The following is an 18,939-nucleotide window of genomic DNA, read 5'->3' on the forward strand; positions in this document are numbered from 1 at the left end:
CGTTTCTACTGGCGGAGATATAAGCATAATTATCGCTTGAACTTTGACAACGTTTACAGAATTTTGAGAATGAACCTTTATCGCAACCAAACGGTTCATTCACAACCACATAAATTAAACGGCTTCCTTTTGTAAATACTCTACATAAAAATACCAAATCGGTTGTCCTTAATACCGTGACATCCTAATAAATACGTCTCCGTAGATGACACTATCATGCACTATAACAACTATAAAAAAACCTATATACAAGTTCAGCATATTCGGTATTTTATTTCATGTGTAATGCAAGTAACATTAACCCATTGCATTCCAAATCGTGGGTGTAGCAAACTCGATTCTGACTCATTCTCTAGGTATAGTTTTGTAGAGATAATAGACTCAGTCAGGCCAGAGATGTTTGCTTTACTATTTAGCTAACTTGACACTGATAAAAGGTTATCGGGAGACTGTCGAAATTGTAACGAACTATCTTTGTGAAGGAGGTCGATTTGTTTCAACCCGGTCTATGACGTCAACGCTTAATGAAGAGCTATACTTAGGACAACTTAGAAATTGTACCAGTAGCGAGCTGTAAACAATTTGGAATTCCTAAGCGATGACCTAATCAATTACATATCGATGCATGAGATATTTTGTTTGTACAAAATGTATTAAGATAAAAAAAATAGGATCATCAAATTATCATCAGCCATAATTAGTCTCCTCTGCTGAAGAAACGGTGTCTCCTTCTCTTTGCGTAGAATTATACTGCAAAAACACAAAAAACAAAATCTTCAAGCCCATTAGGAAGCCTGGTATTTAGCACCCCTGTTATAATGGTTGAGCAACCAGGGTACCCGCTTTAATTTCAGCCTTTATAGCAACAGAATGCCAAACCAGTTCTTGTTTATGTGTATAGCATCTACCTACTTACATACCTATGCCTTATAAAATTGAGGATTTTCCGATATATGTACACAAAGTTCGAGAATGGACTATTGAGTTTTGTTAGCGTAATGAGGCTTACGCATATTGTTCCCTAAGTACATTCAGTTCATTGAACATGCACCGTCCCTAGCCTTCCTTTGAGCAGTCCCTTTGTTCAACACAAGCCCAGGCACCTCTATATTCAGTGCAGATGAATGGCTCGTGACACTAGTTTATTTTTTCCGAGTTGGCAGAGACTGTTGACCTATTATGCTAGACCGTCAATGTCGGAGCTTTCAAAACTTTCGATTTGGATGCCCTCTTCTTTTTGTTTAAGCCAAAACCAGTTACGAAATCAATTTCCTTAATCTCACAGGGCAAGTTAATAAAACTTCCATTCAGTGAGCTTTTAAGTTCTTCGAAAAACTTTTTTGCGGTTAGCGAAGATTATTATTTATTGAATAGCGGCACTTTTTTTCGTTGCTCACGCTCATCCATCCAGTGCAACCTTTTTTGGCATAGTGGGTCTTCAAGGATAACGTGTTTCTTTTATTACCGTTCAGCCCTTTATCTTAATAAGTTACATGACTGTGTTTATTACATTCATATAAATTTTAATGAATATAAAAGTTTATGTAAGTAGTAGGTAAGTATGTTGCGAATGTTATCATATCACAGACGGCGGATGTGGAGGACGGAAGGCTGAGGCCCTATCGGTGGCCGCGTGATCGCCTTTATGTTTTACTGCGGCTATTAAATGTTTATTAACGTCCCATAATAGTAACATCTAACCGCGTGCGTTGCAGCAGCAGTGAAAGCTCTAAAAGCTTTTGTCGTCATGTCCGCGAAGCGTTCGTCTAACCGGGTGCTATTTTAATGTACTACATAGCGCTTACTATGTTTAGTAGCACACAAACGCAACTTTGTCCATTGAAAATGAGATTGTACGGAATGCGGTGTCTATCAGTCAGGTCAGAACGGAGTCTTCCCATGCTCCCATAATGAGCGGGCAAAACAAAAAAGTGCATCCCGAAATGCGGCGTGTATTTTTGTTGCTTAGTGCCCATTTCGGAGAACGGCACGAGCTCTCGCGATGGGAGCGGTCGTCGCCTCGCGCAGGGACGCATTCAGGTAGTAATAGTAGGATGTGAATAGATCGCAGTTTGAATAGCCGCCGGTGAAAGTCGGTCTGTTTGCGAGATTCGCTGTCGCTTGCGAAAAAATAAGTATGATGTAAGTATATTTAAGGCAGAAGCAAGCAATGTCCAGTTTTACTTACTAAATCAAGTCATCACGTGTAAATAATGTTTTTATCTGTTACATTATTTCAGTTTCGGGAATGGTGGTAAATTTCTGAGGAGGCCTTTGCCCAGTAGAGGGACACTACACTACATAAAAAATATATTTCAGTTATGATCTGAGAACAGAACACAATACTAATGTCATGAACTAACGGTCCCGTATAAGACTTAAATTTCAACTTGACCAAAGCTGTGAAACAAAAACAAGTGGGACGGGTTCTGGTGTCTGAATGCGTCCCTGCGGCGGGCGGTGCGGGGCGCGGCGGCGGGAGGGGCGGCCGCGGCGGGCGGCAGTGTGCGGCGCGCCGTCCCCGCGTCATGGCCCCGCGACTGCTGCTGCTGCTCGCGCTGGCGGGTAGCGCGTGCGCAGTGTATGACGCCGAGCGAGACCGCCTGCGCCTGGACCCGCGGCGCCTGGACCGCGCGTGCGAGCTGTCCTCCTGCTACCCCGCCACCGGCAACCTGCTCATCGGTCGCGAGCAGCGCCTGCAGGCCTCCTCCACCTGCGGCCTGCAGGCCCGCGACCGCTACTGCATCGTCTCCCACATCGAGGACCGCAAGAAGTGCTTCTGGTGCGACTCCTCCGACCGCACCGTCAACAACCCCATCCTCAACCACCGCATCCAGAACATCATCTACAAGTACCACCCGGGCACGCGCAACCGCTCGTGGTGGCAGTCCGAGAACGGCCGCGAGAATGTGACAGTGCAGCTGGACATGGAGGCGGAGTTCCACCTCACGCATCTCATCATCCAGTTCAAAACGTTCCGGCCGGCCGCCATGCTGGTGGAGCGCTCGTTCGACTTCGGCGCCACCTGGCGCGTGTACCGCTACTTCGCGCACAACTGCGCCGAGGCGTTCCCCGCCGCGCCGCGCCGCTCGCAGCGCTCGCTCACCGAGGTGGTCTGCGAGTCGCGCTACTCCGGCGTGTCGCCCTCCACCGAGGGCGAGGTCATCTTCCGCGTGCTGCCGCCCAACATCAACGTCACCAACCCCTACTCCGAGGAGGTGCAGAACCTGCTGCGCATGACCAACCTGCGCATCAACTTCACCAAGCTGCACACGCTCGGCGACGACCTGCTCGACAACCGCGCCGAGATCCAGGAGAAGTACTACTACGCTATCTACGAGATGACGGTGCGCGGCTCGTGCTCGTGCTACGGCCACGCGTCGCGCTGCCTGCCCATGCCGGGCGTGGAGTCCAAGAACAACATGGTGCACGGCCGCTGCGAGTGCACGCACAACACGCGCGGCCTCAACTGCGAGTACTGCGAGGACTTCTACAACGACCTGCCGTGGCAGCCCGCCGTCGGCAAGACGTCCAACGCCTGCAAGCGCTGCACGTGCAACAACCACGCCACCGCGTGCCACTTCGACGCCGCCGTGTACAACAAGACGGGCAAGATCAGCGGCGGCGTGTGCGACGACTGCCAGCACAACACCATGGGCGTGAACTGCGAGCGCTGCAAGCCGTACTTCTACCGCGACCCGGCGCTCGACATCCAGAGCCCCGACGTGTGCAAGCCGTGCGACTGCGACCCGCAGGGCACCACCGACAACGGCATCTGCGACGACGAGACCGACGCCGACTACAACAAGACGGCCGGCAGCTGCCACTGCAAGCAGAACGTGGACGGCGCGCGCTGCGACCAGTGCCGCGACGGCTTCTGGCACTTCGACCCCGAGGACCCGCTGGGCTGCCAGCCCTGCACGTGCGACTCGCTCGGCACCATCGCGCGCCGCGGCTGCGACGCCGACTCGGGCGAGTGCTGGTGCAAGCGCTACGTCACGGGCCGCAACTGCGACCAGTGCCTGCCCATGTTCTACGGACTGGCCGAGATCGACGACGGCTGCACGCCCTGCGACTGCGACGTGGGCGGCTCGCTCGACAACTACTGTGATGTGATAACGGGTCAGTGCAAGTGTCGCCCGAACGTGGCCGGCCGTCGCTGTGATCAACCAGTACAAAACTTCTTTGTGGGACCCCTCGATTCTATGGTTTACGAGGGTGAGTTGAGTCAGTGCGATTCCGAATTAGACGATAATGCGATCCAAAGTCAACTGTGCCAAGTTGTGATCAGAGAAAACTATCCCGACCGGAAGGAAACGTGGACCGGACCCGGTTTCATGAAGCTTCCCGAAGGTAGTACGATAGTATTTGTTGTTGATAATTTAATGAGAAGCATGCATTACAACGTGTTGCTCAGGTACGAACCGCAGTCTCCGTTAAATTGGGAGGAAGCTACGATATTCGTGAAGAGGCCCCTGCCCATTGACCCGGACTCCCCGTGCGCCAACGTGCGGCCCGAGGACGACACGGTGCGCACCACGCTGCCCGCCAACCAGCGGAGCGTGCTCGTGCAACCAGCAATATGCTTGGAAAAGAATAAACGCACCGAACTCCGCATATTCTTAGGAAGACAAGATGGCCGCACGTCCAACTCGAGGGCTACTGTTTTAATAGATTCCATTGTTCTTATTCCATCTGTTGAAGATATGCCTTTCATTAGTAATTCTAGCCAAGTGAGAGAGGAGTTTGACCGTAACAACTGTGGAGACTCTTATTACTATGACCTCAATAGAGAAAATATCCCCGAAGTGTGCAAGAAATATCATGCGAGCATTGGATTTTTCGTACAAAATGGATCCGAGCCTTGTCAGTGTGACCCAACCGGATCCAAGAGTTATCAGTGTGACCAGTACACCGGAAATTGTCAGTGTGTCGAAAATATAGTTGGGCGTAGATGCGACCGCTGTGCGCCGGGGACGTATGGGTTCAGTAAGTTCGGATGTAAGCGTTGCGACTGTAATAGCATCGGATCATTAGACAACTTCTGTGACGCCACAAGCGGTCAATGTAAATGCAGAGCGAATACATACGGACGTGCGTGCGATCTCTGTCAGCCTGGCTACTTCAACTTCCCCAACTGTCAGCAGTGTGACTGTAACGGACACGCCTTTGAATGTGACGACAGGACCGGTGCGTGCACAGAGTGTAATGACTTCACGGAGGGCCACCGCTGCGAGAGGTGTGTGGAAGGGTTCTACGGCGACCCTCGCCTCGGGGTGGACATCCCGTGCCGCGCGTGCCCCTGCCCCGGGACCAAGGGCGACCCCAACAAGAGCAGCCACGCGGACCGCTGCGAGCTCGACCCGGAAACCAAAGATGTCGTCTGCGACTGCAAGGAAGGCTACGCGGGACCGCTCTGCGAAGTCTGCGCCGATAACTACTTTGGTGACCCAATCAGAGGAACGTGCGAGAAATGCGAGTGCAATGATAACATCGATATTACCAAACCTGGCAATTGTGACCCCTACACAGGAAAATGTTTGCAATGTCTTCACAACACGGCCGGAGAACATTGTGATGTTTGCCAGGATGGATACTTTGGTAATGCCCTTGAAAAAGAATGCTACAAATGTAACTGCTCTGAGTTGGGTACTAACTTTACCATCGGAAACTGTGATCGGGTTACAGGCCAGTGTCCCTGCTTCAATAATGTGATGGGTATCAACTGCGATCAGTGCACAGAAAACCATTGGAGAATTGCCCTCGGTAAAGGATGCGACCCTTGTGAATGTGACCCTGTTGGTTCACTGTCACCTCAATGCAACCCCTACATAGGCAAGTGTGACTGCATCCCAGGTCACGGTGGTCGTCAATGCGATCAATGTCAAGAGAACTATTGGGGAGATCCTAACTTAGAATGCTATGAATGCGATTGTGATGTTTATGGATCTCTCTCCCAACAATGCATGCGTGATAATGGGTCATGTATATGCAAACCGGGCATCGGAGGTCACAAGTGCGATATGTGTGCTAGAGGGTACTTGGGAGAAGCACCACAGTGCTACGCTTGTGGCGAATGCTTCGACAATTGGGACCAGGTTATTAGTGACCTAGCTCTACAAACTTCATTTGCTATAGGAAATGCAAGCAAAATAAAGTTAGTCGGTGCTACTGGAGCCTACACCAGAGATTTCGAAGACATGGAAAAGAAATTGGCAGATGTCGGTAACATACTTCAAAGCGCTTCCTTAGGACAAGCACGAGTCAAAGAGATTTATTCTAACTTGGAAGTATTAAAACAACAGTTGGCAGATGCTGAAGAGAAAGTTAAAGATAGCAACGATAATTTGAACTCAATAACATCTCAAATTAACCTTGGCAACGTAACATTAGACGCCCTCAGACAAAGCATCGGTAAATTAAAAGCAAAAACTGTCGATCTTAGCACTAACGCTACCAAGCTACAGGAAGCCAACTTAGAAGGTGCATTGAACTTAACTCGCGAAGCCAAACAAAGAGCCTTGAAAGCAGCCGATGATGCAGATAATGTTCAAACTATTATTGCCAATACAGACCGCCAGATAAAGAACACTGATCGAATGATAGAAATGTCATATAATAACTTCAATAATACCCAACATGAGAATGATAAGAAGTTGGATGATTTGCAAGAGCAGCTGTCAAAACTGGAGTCACATATACCAACTCTAAATGAAAAGATGTGCGGACAAGAGAGTGATTCTTGTGATATTTGTGGAGGAGCAAGCTGTGGAAAATGCGGTGGAATATCTTGTGATCAAGGGGCTGTTACAAAGGCTGAGCAGGCTCTAGATTTCGCAAACAAGACTGAACACCGAATTAAGGAGCATGAATTAACAGCTGAAGATATGTACAGGTCCATTTCACAAGCTAAGCAAGACACCATTGCCGTTCGATCTAAAGCAAAGGAAGTATTCAACGCTGCTAATGAATTCAAAGTGTCAGCTGAACGTGTAACCAATAACAGCAAAGAACTTACCGCTGAACTGAAAGATTTCCTATCTAATACATCAAGCACGCCTGCCGATGTACGAACTTTAGCTAATGAAATACTAAATCTATCTATTAGCATTGAACCTAAAGAGATTACGGAACTTTCTCAGCGTATTAATTCCACAGTATCGCAGCTAACAGACATTGAAAATATTATAGCAGAGACGCAGCCAGATCTAGATAGAGCTAAAGAGCTGAAAATAAATGCAACTGCTGTAAACAAAGAAGCTAACCTAACATTAGAAACGGCTAATGCAGTACTAGAAGCTTTAGATATGGCTCAGGCCGCTCAAGATGCCGCTGAAAATGCAATCAACAAAGCAAACAGCGATATCGATGCTGCTAAGAGTGATTTGGCTCCTATTGCATTAGAAACTGATCAAGCCCAGAAAAAAGCCAACGAAACTAAAGAGGAAGTTGAAGGACTGCGCTTACGCTTATCTGACTTGCAAAAGAACATACTTAAAATTGAAAGTGACGCGGAACAAGTGAAGCAAGAGGCGGACGATGTCGTGAATCGCGCTGAGGGTGCCGAGCAGAAAGCGAGGCAGCTACGCCAAGACTTCAAAACGACGAATGCGTCCCTCACAGAGCGAGCCAGTCAAACCGTTAACTCGAGAGAGAGGGCGCAGCTACTATTGAACAGGGCCACAAAACTCGCCAGTGACACACAAACACAACTCAAGCTTCTAACTAATATGGAACAACTTTACAATGATCACAACGCACAGTTGAGCACTTTGGAGAAAGAAATAGGCGATCTTAACTCTCAAATGAATTACTACCTGTCGGAAATCACTAAACGGTCAGATAACTATAGATCTTGTACGACATAAGTAGATAATATTTTTGTTTAATTGTGTGATGTGTTTGTTTGGGGCACTATTTGAGAATAATTTGTACAAGCAATATAAAATTTAATTTAATTCCCCAACATGCAGTCATTGAGTGCCATAGACTAAAAAGTATAAGACGTAGTTAGACTACATCCTACTCATAATTGAGTACCTACTAAACATATTTTACCTGTATACAAAAGAAGTGACTACTGATGATATAAGTAACCACCATACAATTTCATAAATATAAACATCAGAATCATTCAGTTACTTCTGTACTGAAAATGTGTCAATTAAAACAATGATGTTAGCTTATTTTTGTAAAAACCTGTAAGTTTATAAAAGGTACCTACAGCATGTTATATCATATAATATTACCTGTGTGTACACATAAAGTATCACCTTTTCTGCAAATGTATTCACTTTATTGCAGCTATCGACATGTTTTATTTAGATCGCATAAATTGCCAATCCAAAGAAGTAGAGCATTAAAATAATTGTGCACTATGAAAGTTATAGTTATTTTCTTAATGTTTAGTAACATTTAAATCTAAGTCTTACAGTGCCTTTTGTTAATAATAACTATAGTTAATTTATGTGTATTATTATGTTGTTTCTATCTCTACACTGTTGTTTTGTAAGAATTTAATGATGAGTGTGTTTGTAAAATATATTATATATATCTACTATTTAATATTCTGAATAAGATGCAATAGCAGTAACATTAGAATAGATACTGAGATTCGTAATATACTGTAACTATTATGTTACGTTTTTGTACCATAATAATACATACTTAATTTAGTGTTGACGACTATAGGCTATATTATAAGATTCCTATTAATTTGCATTTACTTGAATTATGATTTGTGCATTTAAAATATTTCCATGTTTCCAATTTGCTGAGGCTACTGTTTTCTGTTAACATGAACAATATGTGAGGCACATTACTTAATTGTAATAATAAAATACTTTTATATCTAATCGCTTTGTTGGTTTTATTTATTTTCCTACTTGTTTACCATACTTAAGACTTAGTAACCATACAATTTTAAAAAGCCCTTTACATGTTCAGTCTAGCTACAAGTTTATAGTGTATGTAGGTCAATTGAAGTTAGATTTGCAATGCAAATGTAGTTGTATTGGTATCTTACCATCTTATAACTGTCCTACAAGAAGTGGGTTATTGGCACAGGGATGAAGACTCCAGTTATTTATCCATATAAGTACAATTTCCCAATGTTGCAGAGCTTTTAAGTTGCCCGGAAAGAGCCCCTGAGTCACCCCAGTTCGTTTAATTCATTAATTTATATAATTTAATATGAATTACCTACTTTCACGAAGACTACAATACTACACACTTATATAAATACTCTACTATCGTAGAACGTATACTAATCACAAACGAAATTGTTTGTCTTTATAACTGCCAGCATTAAATATGTTACTGACGTCTGTTTTACATAAGTTTCCGCTAGAGGCGCCACTTTGTAAGGTGTATGTGCAGTATGTGTGAAAAACAATAACTCACACCGGCACAACGACAATCTCTTCACTTCAGTAACAAATAACAAAATACCGGTGGTGCCACCTTAATTTTTATTCAATTGCACCTTTAGGTCCGATCGAAATGAATATTCGCTAGATGTAAGTACTTTACAAGCAAATATTCGCTTTGATAAAACAGCCAGACAGGTAATCTTACAACACAGCTCAAACAAAATATCAATCTGAATATTTTTGTATAAGCACACAAGTCTAACGGGATATCCGCCCCAATTTATTCGCCAAAGATTTAGCGTAAACCAGCTATTCACATAAATAAACGGAAGTTCTTATCAAAATTCCTAAAGCATTTAAAAATATATATTTCATGGGCATTCGTTTGTTCTGCTGCAGGTGGTTGTATCTAGAACCAATTCTATCCAACGACGACGGCGAGCTTGGGATCAAATTCCGCAAAGTGGATCAGGGCTTTAGACAGGTAATAAGTTTTAAATAACTTTAACGGATATCGGTATATAACCATAGAACCCACATCATAAAACTTAAATACCTACTAGGGGTATATATAAACTTAAATACCTTCTAAACAATATAATTATTTTCATATAACTATTTAGTTTTCTTTCCAACCAACCTGTGTAAGGCGAGCTAGCAATCATACTTCAGTAAGTATACTGAAACATATTTCCCCCGTTTCCCCGCCAGGTGGCGCGGGCGATAGAGAACGACGCTCGTCTGTCGGCGCTGACGCAGTCCGTGAGTCTGCAGCCGATGCTGGACTCCATCTCCGAGCAGCTGAGTGCGTGCCAGTCCGCATTGAAACTGTATATTGATGTAAGTTGGTATACTATAGGTATATTTAAAACAATGAGGGTGACTTGCACCAAACAGTTAATCGAAATTAAATCTATAATGTCCTAGATTTATTTTTGACTAGCTGTTCCCGCGCGCTTCGCTTCGCCTTAAAAAGTTTTCCCGTGGGAATTCCGGGATAAAAAGTAGCCTATGTTCTTTCCCAGGGTCTAGACCGTATGTATATCAAATTTCATTCAAATCCGTTCAGTAGTTTTGGCGTGAAAGAGTAACAGACAGACAGACAGACAGACAGACAGACACAGTTACTTTCGCATTTATAATATTAGTTAGGATTAACTTTTTGGTGCAAGCAACCTTAAATGTCGAACTTGGGGCTACACAAACATAAAAATATCATATAAAAAGCACCCTGTATATTTTTCATCAACGACTCTTGAAATTACTATGAAATAATCCTTTTCAAAAATAATGAAGGTGGATTTTCCTTAAAAAAATATTGTGTGTTGTTCCCTAATCAGAGAACACAAGTCACAAGACTCGCATCGCCATATTTATGACCATGAACAATGAACATACTTATTGTTCCACAGGAGAAGCGCTCGACATTCCCCCGCCTCTACTTCCTGAGCGACGATGACCTGCTCGAGTTACTCGGGCAGGCGCGGGCGGGGGCCGAGGGGCGGGAGGCGGTCATGCAGTCGCACCTCAAGAAGCTGTTCCCGGGCATCACGGGCGTGAGGCTCGGACCTGATGGAATGTCTATCACTGGCCTCTGTAGTCAGCATGGGGAGACGTTGCCGCTTGAACATCCGGTGGATATCGATTGTACTGTTGAGGTGGGTTGGTTTTGATGGTGTGGTATTATGTAAGTTTGAAGGTCCTGACTGGTGATCATAGACAAGTCATCATCATCATCATCAGCCAATAATCATCCACTGCTGGACATAGGCCTCTCCCAAGGAGCGCCACAACACTCGGTCCTCGGCCTTCCTCATCCAACCACTACCCGCCACCCGCCTAAGGTCGTCAGTCCAGCGGGCAGGAGGGCGTCCCACGCTGCGTTTGCCTGTTCGTGGTCTCCACTCGAGAACTCGTCTACCCCAACGGTTATCGGTTCTTCGGCAGATATGACCAGCCCACTGCCACTTCAGCTTGCATATTTTGACAGCTATGTCGGTAACCTTAGTCCTCTGACGGATAACCTCATTTCTGATACGATCCATCAGAGAAACCCCAAGCATAGCTCTCTCCATAGCACGCTGAGCGACTTTAAATCGGTGGACCAGTCCTACCGTCAGTGTCCACGTCTCTGCACCATACGTCATCACTAGCAGGACGCACTGGTTGAAGACTTTTGTCTTCAGGCTCTGAGGAAAGGCCGAGGAGAATATGTGACGAAGTTTCCCGAATGCAGCCCAACCCAGTTGGATGCGCCTTGCAGCCTCCTTGTCGAAGTTGCTTCTGCCTAGCCGAATAGTCTGCCCGAGGTAGACATATTCTTGCACAACTTCGATTGTTGCCTCACCAACGGCGACCGGCTCTGGTTTGATGTGAGCATTGTACATGACTTTCGTCTTGTCCAAGTTCATACCGAGGCCAACACGTCGGGAAGCAGCATTTAGGCCACTTAGCATCCAGCTGAGTTCCTGCAGAGATTCTGCCATAATAACGATGTCGTCCGCGAAGCGGAGGTGTGACATGTACTCGCCATTTATACATATGCCATGTCCTTTCCAGTCCAACGTCTTAAAGACATCTTCCAATGCATTGGTGAACAGTTTCGGAGATATCACATCCCCCTGTCTCACTCCACGTTGCAGTTGGATAGGTCATAGACAAGTAGCCGGTAGTAATAGGATGAGCCGCTTCGGGCAGGCGCGGGCGGAGGCCGAGGGGCGGGAGGCGGTCATGCAGTCGCACCTCAAGAAGCTGTTCCCGGGCATCACGGGCGTGAGGCTAGGGCCTGATGGAATGTCCATTACCGCCCTCTGACCCTCTAGTACGGGTTTTGCTATTTATGAAAACGAAAAAAGTTTGCGTTTTCTCCTATCTTCTGCATACATTATCTGTCAAAAGTTTCATGATAGTTTCCATTAGAGGCGCCACTTAGTATGCGAGAAAACGTAAACTTTTATAGTTTTCGACAAACTATCAAACCTGTACTAGACCTGCTGTAGTCAGCATGGGGAGACGTTGCCGCTTGAACATCCGGTGGATGTCGATTGTACTGTTGAGGTGAGTTGGTTTTGATGGTGTGATTTTATATAAGTTGGAAGGACTGGACTGATGATTTTAGACAAGTAGCCGGTAGTGATCAGAAGAGGTGCCCACGACACAGTATTTGGTCACTATTTGGGAGATGCCTCATTGCATATATCCATTAGAAATATTAGAATGGCTGATGATGTGATGGTGGATGGGTTACGTATTACGTATTGCGTACAAAAATATTGGAGCTCGAGTTACGAGTGCTTACCGTCAGTTGTATTGATTAAACGTAAGGAAGCTTTGTTATGCTGGTTATAAAGTATGGCATATTCGAGTATAATATGATTATAGATAAATCGGACCTAATATATTGTATTTTTTATGCAGATGTGGCTTAAAAACTTGGAAATCGAAATGCGCTCGTCAATCAAAAACATGGCGCTCAAATGTGTCGTCACAAATTCACTGCAAGAGCAAGATCCATTCTCTCTGCCGACTCAGATCATCTGTCTCGCTCAGAACATCCGGTTCACAGAACAAACGGAAAGGGCTTTAGCAGCCAAAGAACTTCACAAACTAAAGGCGAACATTGAAAAGGAGAATTTGTACTATGCGGAGTCTGAAGTTGAAGACGAAAATGAACGAAACAAGCGTCAAGCGCTCATTCTACAATGTGCTTATTATTTGGCTGTTATAAAGACGTTGATTGAAAACAATGTTACCTCCACCAGTCATTGGCTGTGGCAAAAACAATTGAGGTATGAACAACTTCATTTTTATTCTTTGTTAGCTTCGCTTCATTATAAATAATGACACACACACACACACACGCACTCACGCCTTGTACTAGTGTACTCCCTTGCGGGGTAGGCAGAGGTGCATTGCTGCACCCACTTTTCGCCAGAGTGTTATGTTAGTCCCAATGTAATAGGGGGCGGGCCTATTGCCATTTTACGGGCACATTCAAGACCCGAGAACAAATATCTGTGTTTAAACAAATATCTGCCCCAGCCGGGAATCGAACCCGGGACCATCGGCTCAGTAGTCAGGTCACTAACCACTACGCCATTCGGTCGTCCATAATGACATACTTAAATAAAAGGTTAAAAAAATATCAACCCAACATCTAACAACATAAACAAATAATTTGATCAATATTTGGCAAAAGATGAAGTCTCCAGCCTCCCATAACAAAATCAGTTTCTGCAATAAACTTTATAAATAATTTATGTAATTTATGTTTAACGTCTTATTCACAGGTTCTATCTCCTCAGCAACAAAGAGATAGTGGCTAAAATGGGCTTAGCTCAGATTTCCTACTCGTATGAATACCTTGGGGTAAACACAGGCCAGTTTGTGAGAACAGAGCTCGCTGATGAATGTTTCCTTATTTTGACACAAGTAAGATCATATTTTTGTATAAAAAACATAATTATATTTAAGAAGAAGGTTTGTATTCTTTTGACCTTTTAAAAATTAATAATATTCCATGTTATTTCAGGCACTTCACCTCGGATTGGTGGGAAATCCTTTTGGTCCCGCTGGTACCGGCAAAACCGAGTCAGTTAAAGCACTCGGTGGATTGGTCGGCCGTTTGGTGCTCGTCTTCAATTGTGACGAGGTACGTTTTTATAATAATATTTCAATTCGTAACTTCAATTAATTTCAGTGCTTGAATCCAAATTTCCTCGATACAGGGTCATACGCTTTGGGTAAATGACAATCAGGGGCGTATTTAAAGATTTCGCGCCCTGGGCTCCTGTAGTTTTCCGCCCCATCAAGGAATGAAAGATAACAAAAAGAGCAGTCAGTGTAGATTACTTACCGACCTACATATGTATAAGAACATTGTGGTGATAGATTTGCATATATAATGATATGTTCCGAACAAAAAAATATGATTTTTCTGGATTGTACTCGTCCATCCAGAAAAATCTTTTTAGAATTTTTGGAAATAAACTTGTGCAGAGCAACTGAGTGAGGCAATTTTTTTTTAAAGATTTCCTTCTATAAAATCCGGAGGCGGAAAAAAAATGTCTATTCCACCGATTCAGAAAAGAAAAAAGGCCAGCCGGCCTCATACTTAAAAAATCCAGCACTGCTCGTAACCAAAATACCTCGGAATGACCCTGGATAGATCTCTCACGTACAGAACCCACTGCCAAAACACCAAGAAGAAAGTCAGCTCCCGAAACAACGGCTTACGTCTACCCTCTCCGCAAGTTCTACGAACAAGTAGCCTAGCACTCTGCTTCTCAGCTGCTGAATTTGCCTGCCCCATATGGGCAAGATTCGCATTCCTCAGAGCCTGAAGACAAAAGTCTTCAACCAGAGCGTTCTGCCAGTGATGACGTATGGTGCAGAGACGTGGACACTGACGGTAGGACTGGTCCACCGGTTTAAAGTAGGTCAGCGTGCTATGGAGAGAGCTATGCTTGGGGTTTCTCTGATGGATCGTATCAGAAATGAGTTATTCGCCGTCAAAGGACTAAGGTTACAGACATAGCTGTCAAAATATGCAAGCTGAAGTGGCAGTGGGCTGGTCATATCTGCCGAAGAACCGATAACCGTTGGGGTAGACGAGTTCTCGAGTGGAGACCACGAACAAGCAAACGCAGCGTGGGACACCCTCCTGCCTGCTGGACTGACGACCTTAGGCGGGTAGAGCCGGTTGTGGTTGGATGAGGAAGGCCGAGGACCGAGTGTTGTGGCGCTCCTTGGGAGAGGCCTATGTCCAGCAGTGGATGATTATTGGCTGATGATGATGATGATATAGGCAAGATCCGCGCATGCTAGAGAAGTAGATTTTGCTCTTAACGACACAGTTCGTATAGTTACGGGATGCCTCAAACCGACACCGCTCTACAAAGTCTACTCTCTGGCTGGGATAGCACCCCCTAGCATACGGCGAAAAGTGGCATGTTCTGTTAAGAAAGCCAAACAAGAATGCTACTCCAGACATCCACTTTACTCACATACTGCCGCACCTTCCCGCCTTAAGAGCCGCAAAGCGGTTCTAAATAGTGAGGTCTCCTTCACGGATTAAAACCCACAAAACGCAAGGCTAAGGCTCTGGGACAGTCTGGGAGGAAAAACAGCCCCAGGATCCTTTCCTACCTCTTGAGGAAAAACTTGCTCCCGGTAACAGTCTCCCCTGGCACATTTGGAAGACTCCAAATCGGTTGCTAGCAGGCAATCTTTGCAAGTGGGGCTACACCTGCACCGTTGGTACCAACATATGCGACTGTGGTACCGCCCCCCTGACTATGGAGCATTTGCTCTCCTGTCCCCTGTGCCCTTCCACCTGCACTTCCACTTACTGCATCCAGAATGCTATCAAACTTGCTACTTTTTGGTCTGGACAAATAAAAAAATTCGCATGTTCACTGACACGAAAGAAGAAGAAGTGTAGAGTACCTACCGACCTATATAAATGTGAACATTGTGAACAATATGAACATTGTGGTGATAGATTTGCATAGATAATCATATCTTCCGAACAAAAAAAAGATCTTTCTGGATAGACGAGTACATTTTAGAAAATTTGTGCAGGGCGACTGAGTGAGGCAAAAAAAAAATCTTTAGATTTCCTTAAAAAAATACCGAGGCGGAAAAAAATTGACTATTCCACCGGTTCAGAAAAGAACTATGGCCGGCTTTCATACTTTAAATCATATTTCTTAAGACATGAAATCAACATGTGAAAAGATGGCTCAGTACCGTTCTAGGCGTACGTCCTAAAATATTTTTATATACTTTTTTAATCCTCCAACCTAAAGCTCAGGGCGGCCTGCCGGCCGCCCCTGGGCCGCCCTTCGCCGCCTGCCGCCCCGGGCTGTAGCCCTTTTAGCCCTAGGGTAAATACGCCCCTGATGACAATGATAGACTATTCATATTATTTTACTTACTTTAGTGTAGGACGCTCTCCAGCTAAATGGGATGAAGACTTGCGAAGGGTGGCTGGTTATAATTAGATCGTCAAAGCTATAGACCGCATCCATTGTGGGGTGCTTTGGGAGAGGCCTACTTCCAGCAGTGGACTGCTATAGGGTGATGATGATGATATACAGGGCGTGATACGCTTTGGGTAAATTCCATTTGTGGAGCACTTTTTCACTTCAGTTGCATTTCTTCTTTTTCTTATTTGGGTACCATCTCCTGTCGGTGGTCGGCAATCATCTGGTTTATTCTCAGTTACACTAGCTGAGCTTAACATTGATATCCGCAGGCAATGGACGCTCAATCCATGGGCCGCCTGCTAACCGGCCTAGCTCTCTGCGGCGCGTGGGGCTGCTTTGACGAGCTGAACCGCCTCACCGCTGACACCCTCGCAGCGGTCTCACACCAGTTCGCAGCTCTACTGGACAGGAGTGGCAACGGGAGGGCGGTGTTGGGCGATAAGGAGGTGAATGTGAAATGTGTGGTTGTGCATTTGGTGACTTGTTTTTATGAAGGCTGCGGATAGTGTGGTTATGGTGGTTTTTGGGGAGGCCTATCATCTAAGCAGTGGGTGGGGCTGCTTCGACGAGCTGAACCGCCTCACCGCAGACACCCTCGCGGCGGTATCGCACCAGTTTGCAGCTCTACTGGATAGGAGTGACAATGGGAGGGCCGTGTTGGGCGATAAGGAGGTGAGTGTGAAATGTGTGAATGTGTAGATTTGCCCCCAAATTCATAGAGCTTTTTGACACTTTACAATAGGTTTATAATTGACGAATTTCACCCAATTTCACCGAAATTCGTGTGTTAAAATGTCAATTTTAATCTTGTTGTAAGTTTAAAATACGGTCTATGAATTTGAGGGTTGGTGTTTTGTTTTTATAAAAGCTGGGGATAGTGTGGATATGTTGCTCGTTGGGGAGGCCAGTGGGAGGATAGTGTTTTTATTGTGAGACCTGTCGTCTATGTGTAGCAGTGCACGATTGTTGACTGATGATGATCAGGCGTAGGTCATGCGTCAAATATGTGAACCTATTTAGTCAACTATGTTTTTAAAATGATGATATTTTTTTATTCCAGGTTACAGTATCTGAATGGTGCGGGCTGGCGGCCACAATGAACCCAGTGGGGCGAGGTTACGGTGGGCGGCGACTTCTTCCAGCCGCACTCGAGAGGGTATTTATAGTTTTTCATTACCGTCTGTACTACCTCACAGTATTTTCATTTTGTAGAACAGTAAAAAAATTGCAATACCTACAGTTAAATTGCTTAGAGATCATTTTTAGTTAGTTTAGTGCGACGCCATTGCTACGGTCTATTCAACGACGATTGATATGGGAACGTTCGACTTTTTGACAATTTTAGAGATGTCTTAACTGAAATTCTATCGACTTGTATCTATCGATGTTTGTACGGGCCGCATTATTGCTTTTCGTCTATAGCATCGCGCTGACTCTCTCTTACCATTCGTCACTACTCAAGATAGTTCCAGTATAGTTCACCAAAGCCGTGTTCACTTCCAGGTCCTTCGTCCAGTGGCCATGATGAGCCCGGAGCCCACGGAGCTGGCGGCGCACCTATTGGCTGCTAAAGCAGTCGCCAACGCCGGCAGCCTCGCCGCGCACCTGTGTCGCGTCTTCGCCATGGCTAGGTGACACTTATTACATTAACTTTAACTTATTCCCCATCTCCGTTGAGGGCTGATTGAAGTGCCGCCACTCTTAACAATCTTGGGCCAGCTCAGAGACGTTCGACCAAGACATCCCCACCTTCTTGATTAGGTATAACAAGTCAATGTTATAGAGGATGCTGAAAAGTTTGCTAAAATTTGGCCTTTTAAAATATACGGAATCTTGTTCAGAATGGAAACCTAATTTAGCTGCTTACAGGATGTCCGCGTGCTATACCGTTTGCGAGCTCCGTATAAGTCGCGTTGATATTAGAACCTAAGTATTCAGTTAAAAGTTGAGTAAAGAGGACCATAAAATTAACGCAAAATTATACGTAGATAGTTATATAAAAAAAAAAACACGCACTAACGCCTTGTACTAATGTACTCCCTTGCGGGGTAGGTAGAGGTGCATTGCTGCACCCACTTTTCGCCAGAGTGTTATGTAAAGGAGTCTACACACCATACCCGCCGACCCGCCGACACAGCCCGGCGGCTTGGTGTCGGCGACCCAAACCCGCCAACCCGCCAACATGTGTCATGGGGCTGTGTCGGTGAGTTAGTCGACGGTGTCGACGGCAAGAAATCAGTACAACTTTTTTAGTGAGTGATTGCAGTGTGTACGAACGTGGAGTGTCGGCGGGCAACTGAGCGTGCGCGTACGCAAGTCGCCGGCCATGCCGCCGACTTGCACGCGCGGGTACGAGTCGCCGACATGATTCTTGAAACAAAGTCGCCGATACCAAGCCGCCGGGCTGTGTCGGCGGGTCGGCGGGTTTGGTGTGTAGACTCCTTTAGTCCCAATGTAATAGGGGGCGGGCCTATTGCCATTTTACGGGCACATCCAAGACCCGAGAACAAATATCTGTGTTTAAACAAATATCTGCCCCAGCCGGGAATCGAACCCGGGACCATCGGCTCAGTAGTCAG

The 18,939-nt window shown here is 45.4% G+C and overlaps 2 protein-coding genes across 2 annotated transcripts in view; both read left to right on the top strand.

Annotated features, from left to right (window-relative positions):
• LOC105389610 (cytoplasmic dynein 2 heavy chain 1) overlaps nucleotides 1-18,939 on the top strand; it is a 28,271-nt gene that overhangs the window by 4,714 nt on the left and 4,618 nt on the right. The window contains exons 3-11 of the mRNA XM_048625024.1: nucleotides 9,771-9,855; nucleotides 10,083-10,211; nucleotides 10,784-11,029; nucleotides 12,789-13,159; nucleotides 13,661-13,802; nucleotides 13,903-14,022; nucleotides 16,630-16,806; nucleotides 17,421-17,516; nucleotides 17,864-17,991. Coding sequence (XP_048480981.1) covers nucleotides 10,149-10,211; nucleotides 10,784-11,029; nucleotides 12,789-13,159; nucleotides 13,661-13,802; nucleotides 13,903-14,022; nucleotides 16,630-16,806; nucleotides 17,421-17,516; nucleotides 17,864-17,991 — 1,343 coding nt within the window. The 5' untranslated portion in view covers nucleotides 9,771-9,855; nucleotides 10,083-10,148. The remainder of the gene's footprint in view (nucleotides 1-9,770; nucleotides 9,856-10,082; nucleotides 10,212-10,783; nucleotides 11,030-12,788; nucleotides 13,160-13,660; nucleotides 13,803-13,902; nucleotides 14,023-16,629; nucleotides 16,807-17,420; nucleotides 17,517-17,863; nucleotides 17,992-18,939) is intronic.
• On the top strand, nucleotides 2,483-8,855 carry LOC105398039 (laminin subunit beta-1). The gene has a single exon (XM_011570093.3). It carries the CDS (start codon nucleotides 2,529-2,531, stop codon nucleotides 7,866-7,868), a length of 5,340 nt encoding a protein of 1,779 aa, XP_011568395.3. The 5' UTR covers nucleotides 2,483-2,528; the 3' UTR covers nucleotides 7,869-8,855.

The sequence above is a fragment of the Plutella xylostella genome, chromosome 13 (genome assembly GCF_932276165.1).
Source record: "Plutella xylostella chromosome 13, ilPluXylo3.1, whole genome shotgun sequence".
In the NCBI taxonomy this organism is placed as follows: domain Eukaryota; kingdom Metazoa; phylum Arthropoda; class Insecta; order Lepidoptera; family Plutellidae; genus Plutella; species Plutella xylostella.

What these genes read in the sequence shown, in the direction of transcription:
- LOC105398039 (XM_011570093.3), top strand. Translation starts at nt 2,529, where the DNA reads ATGGCCCCGCGACTGCTGCTGCTGCTCGCGCTGGCGGGTAGCGCGTGC.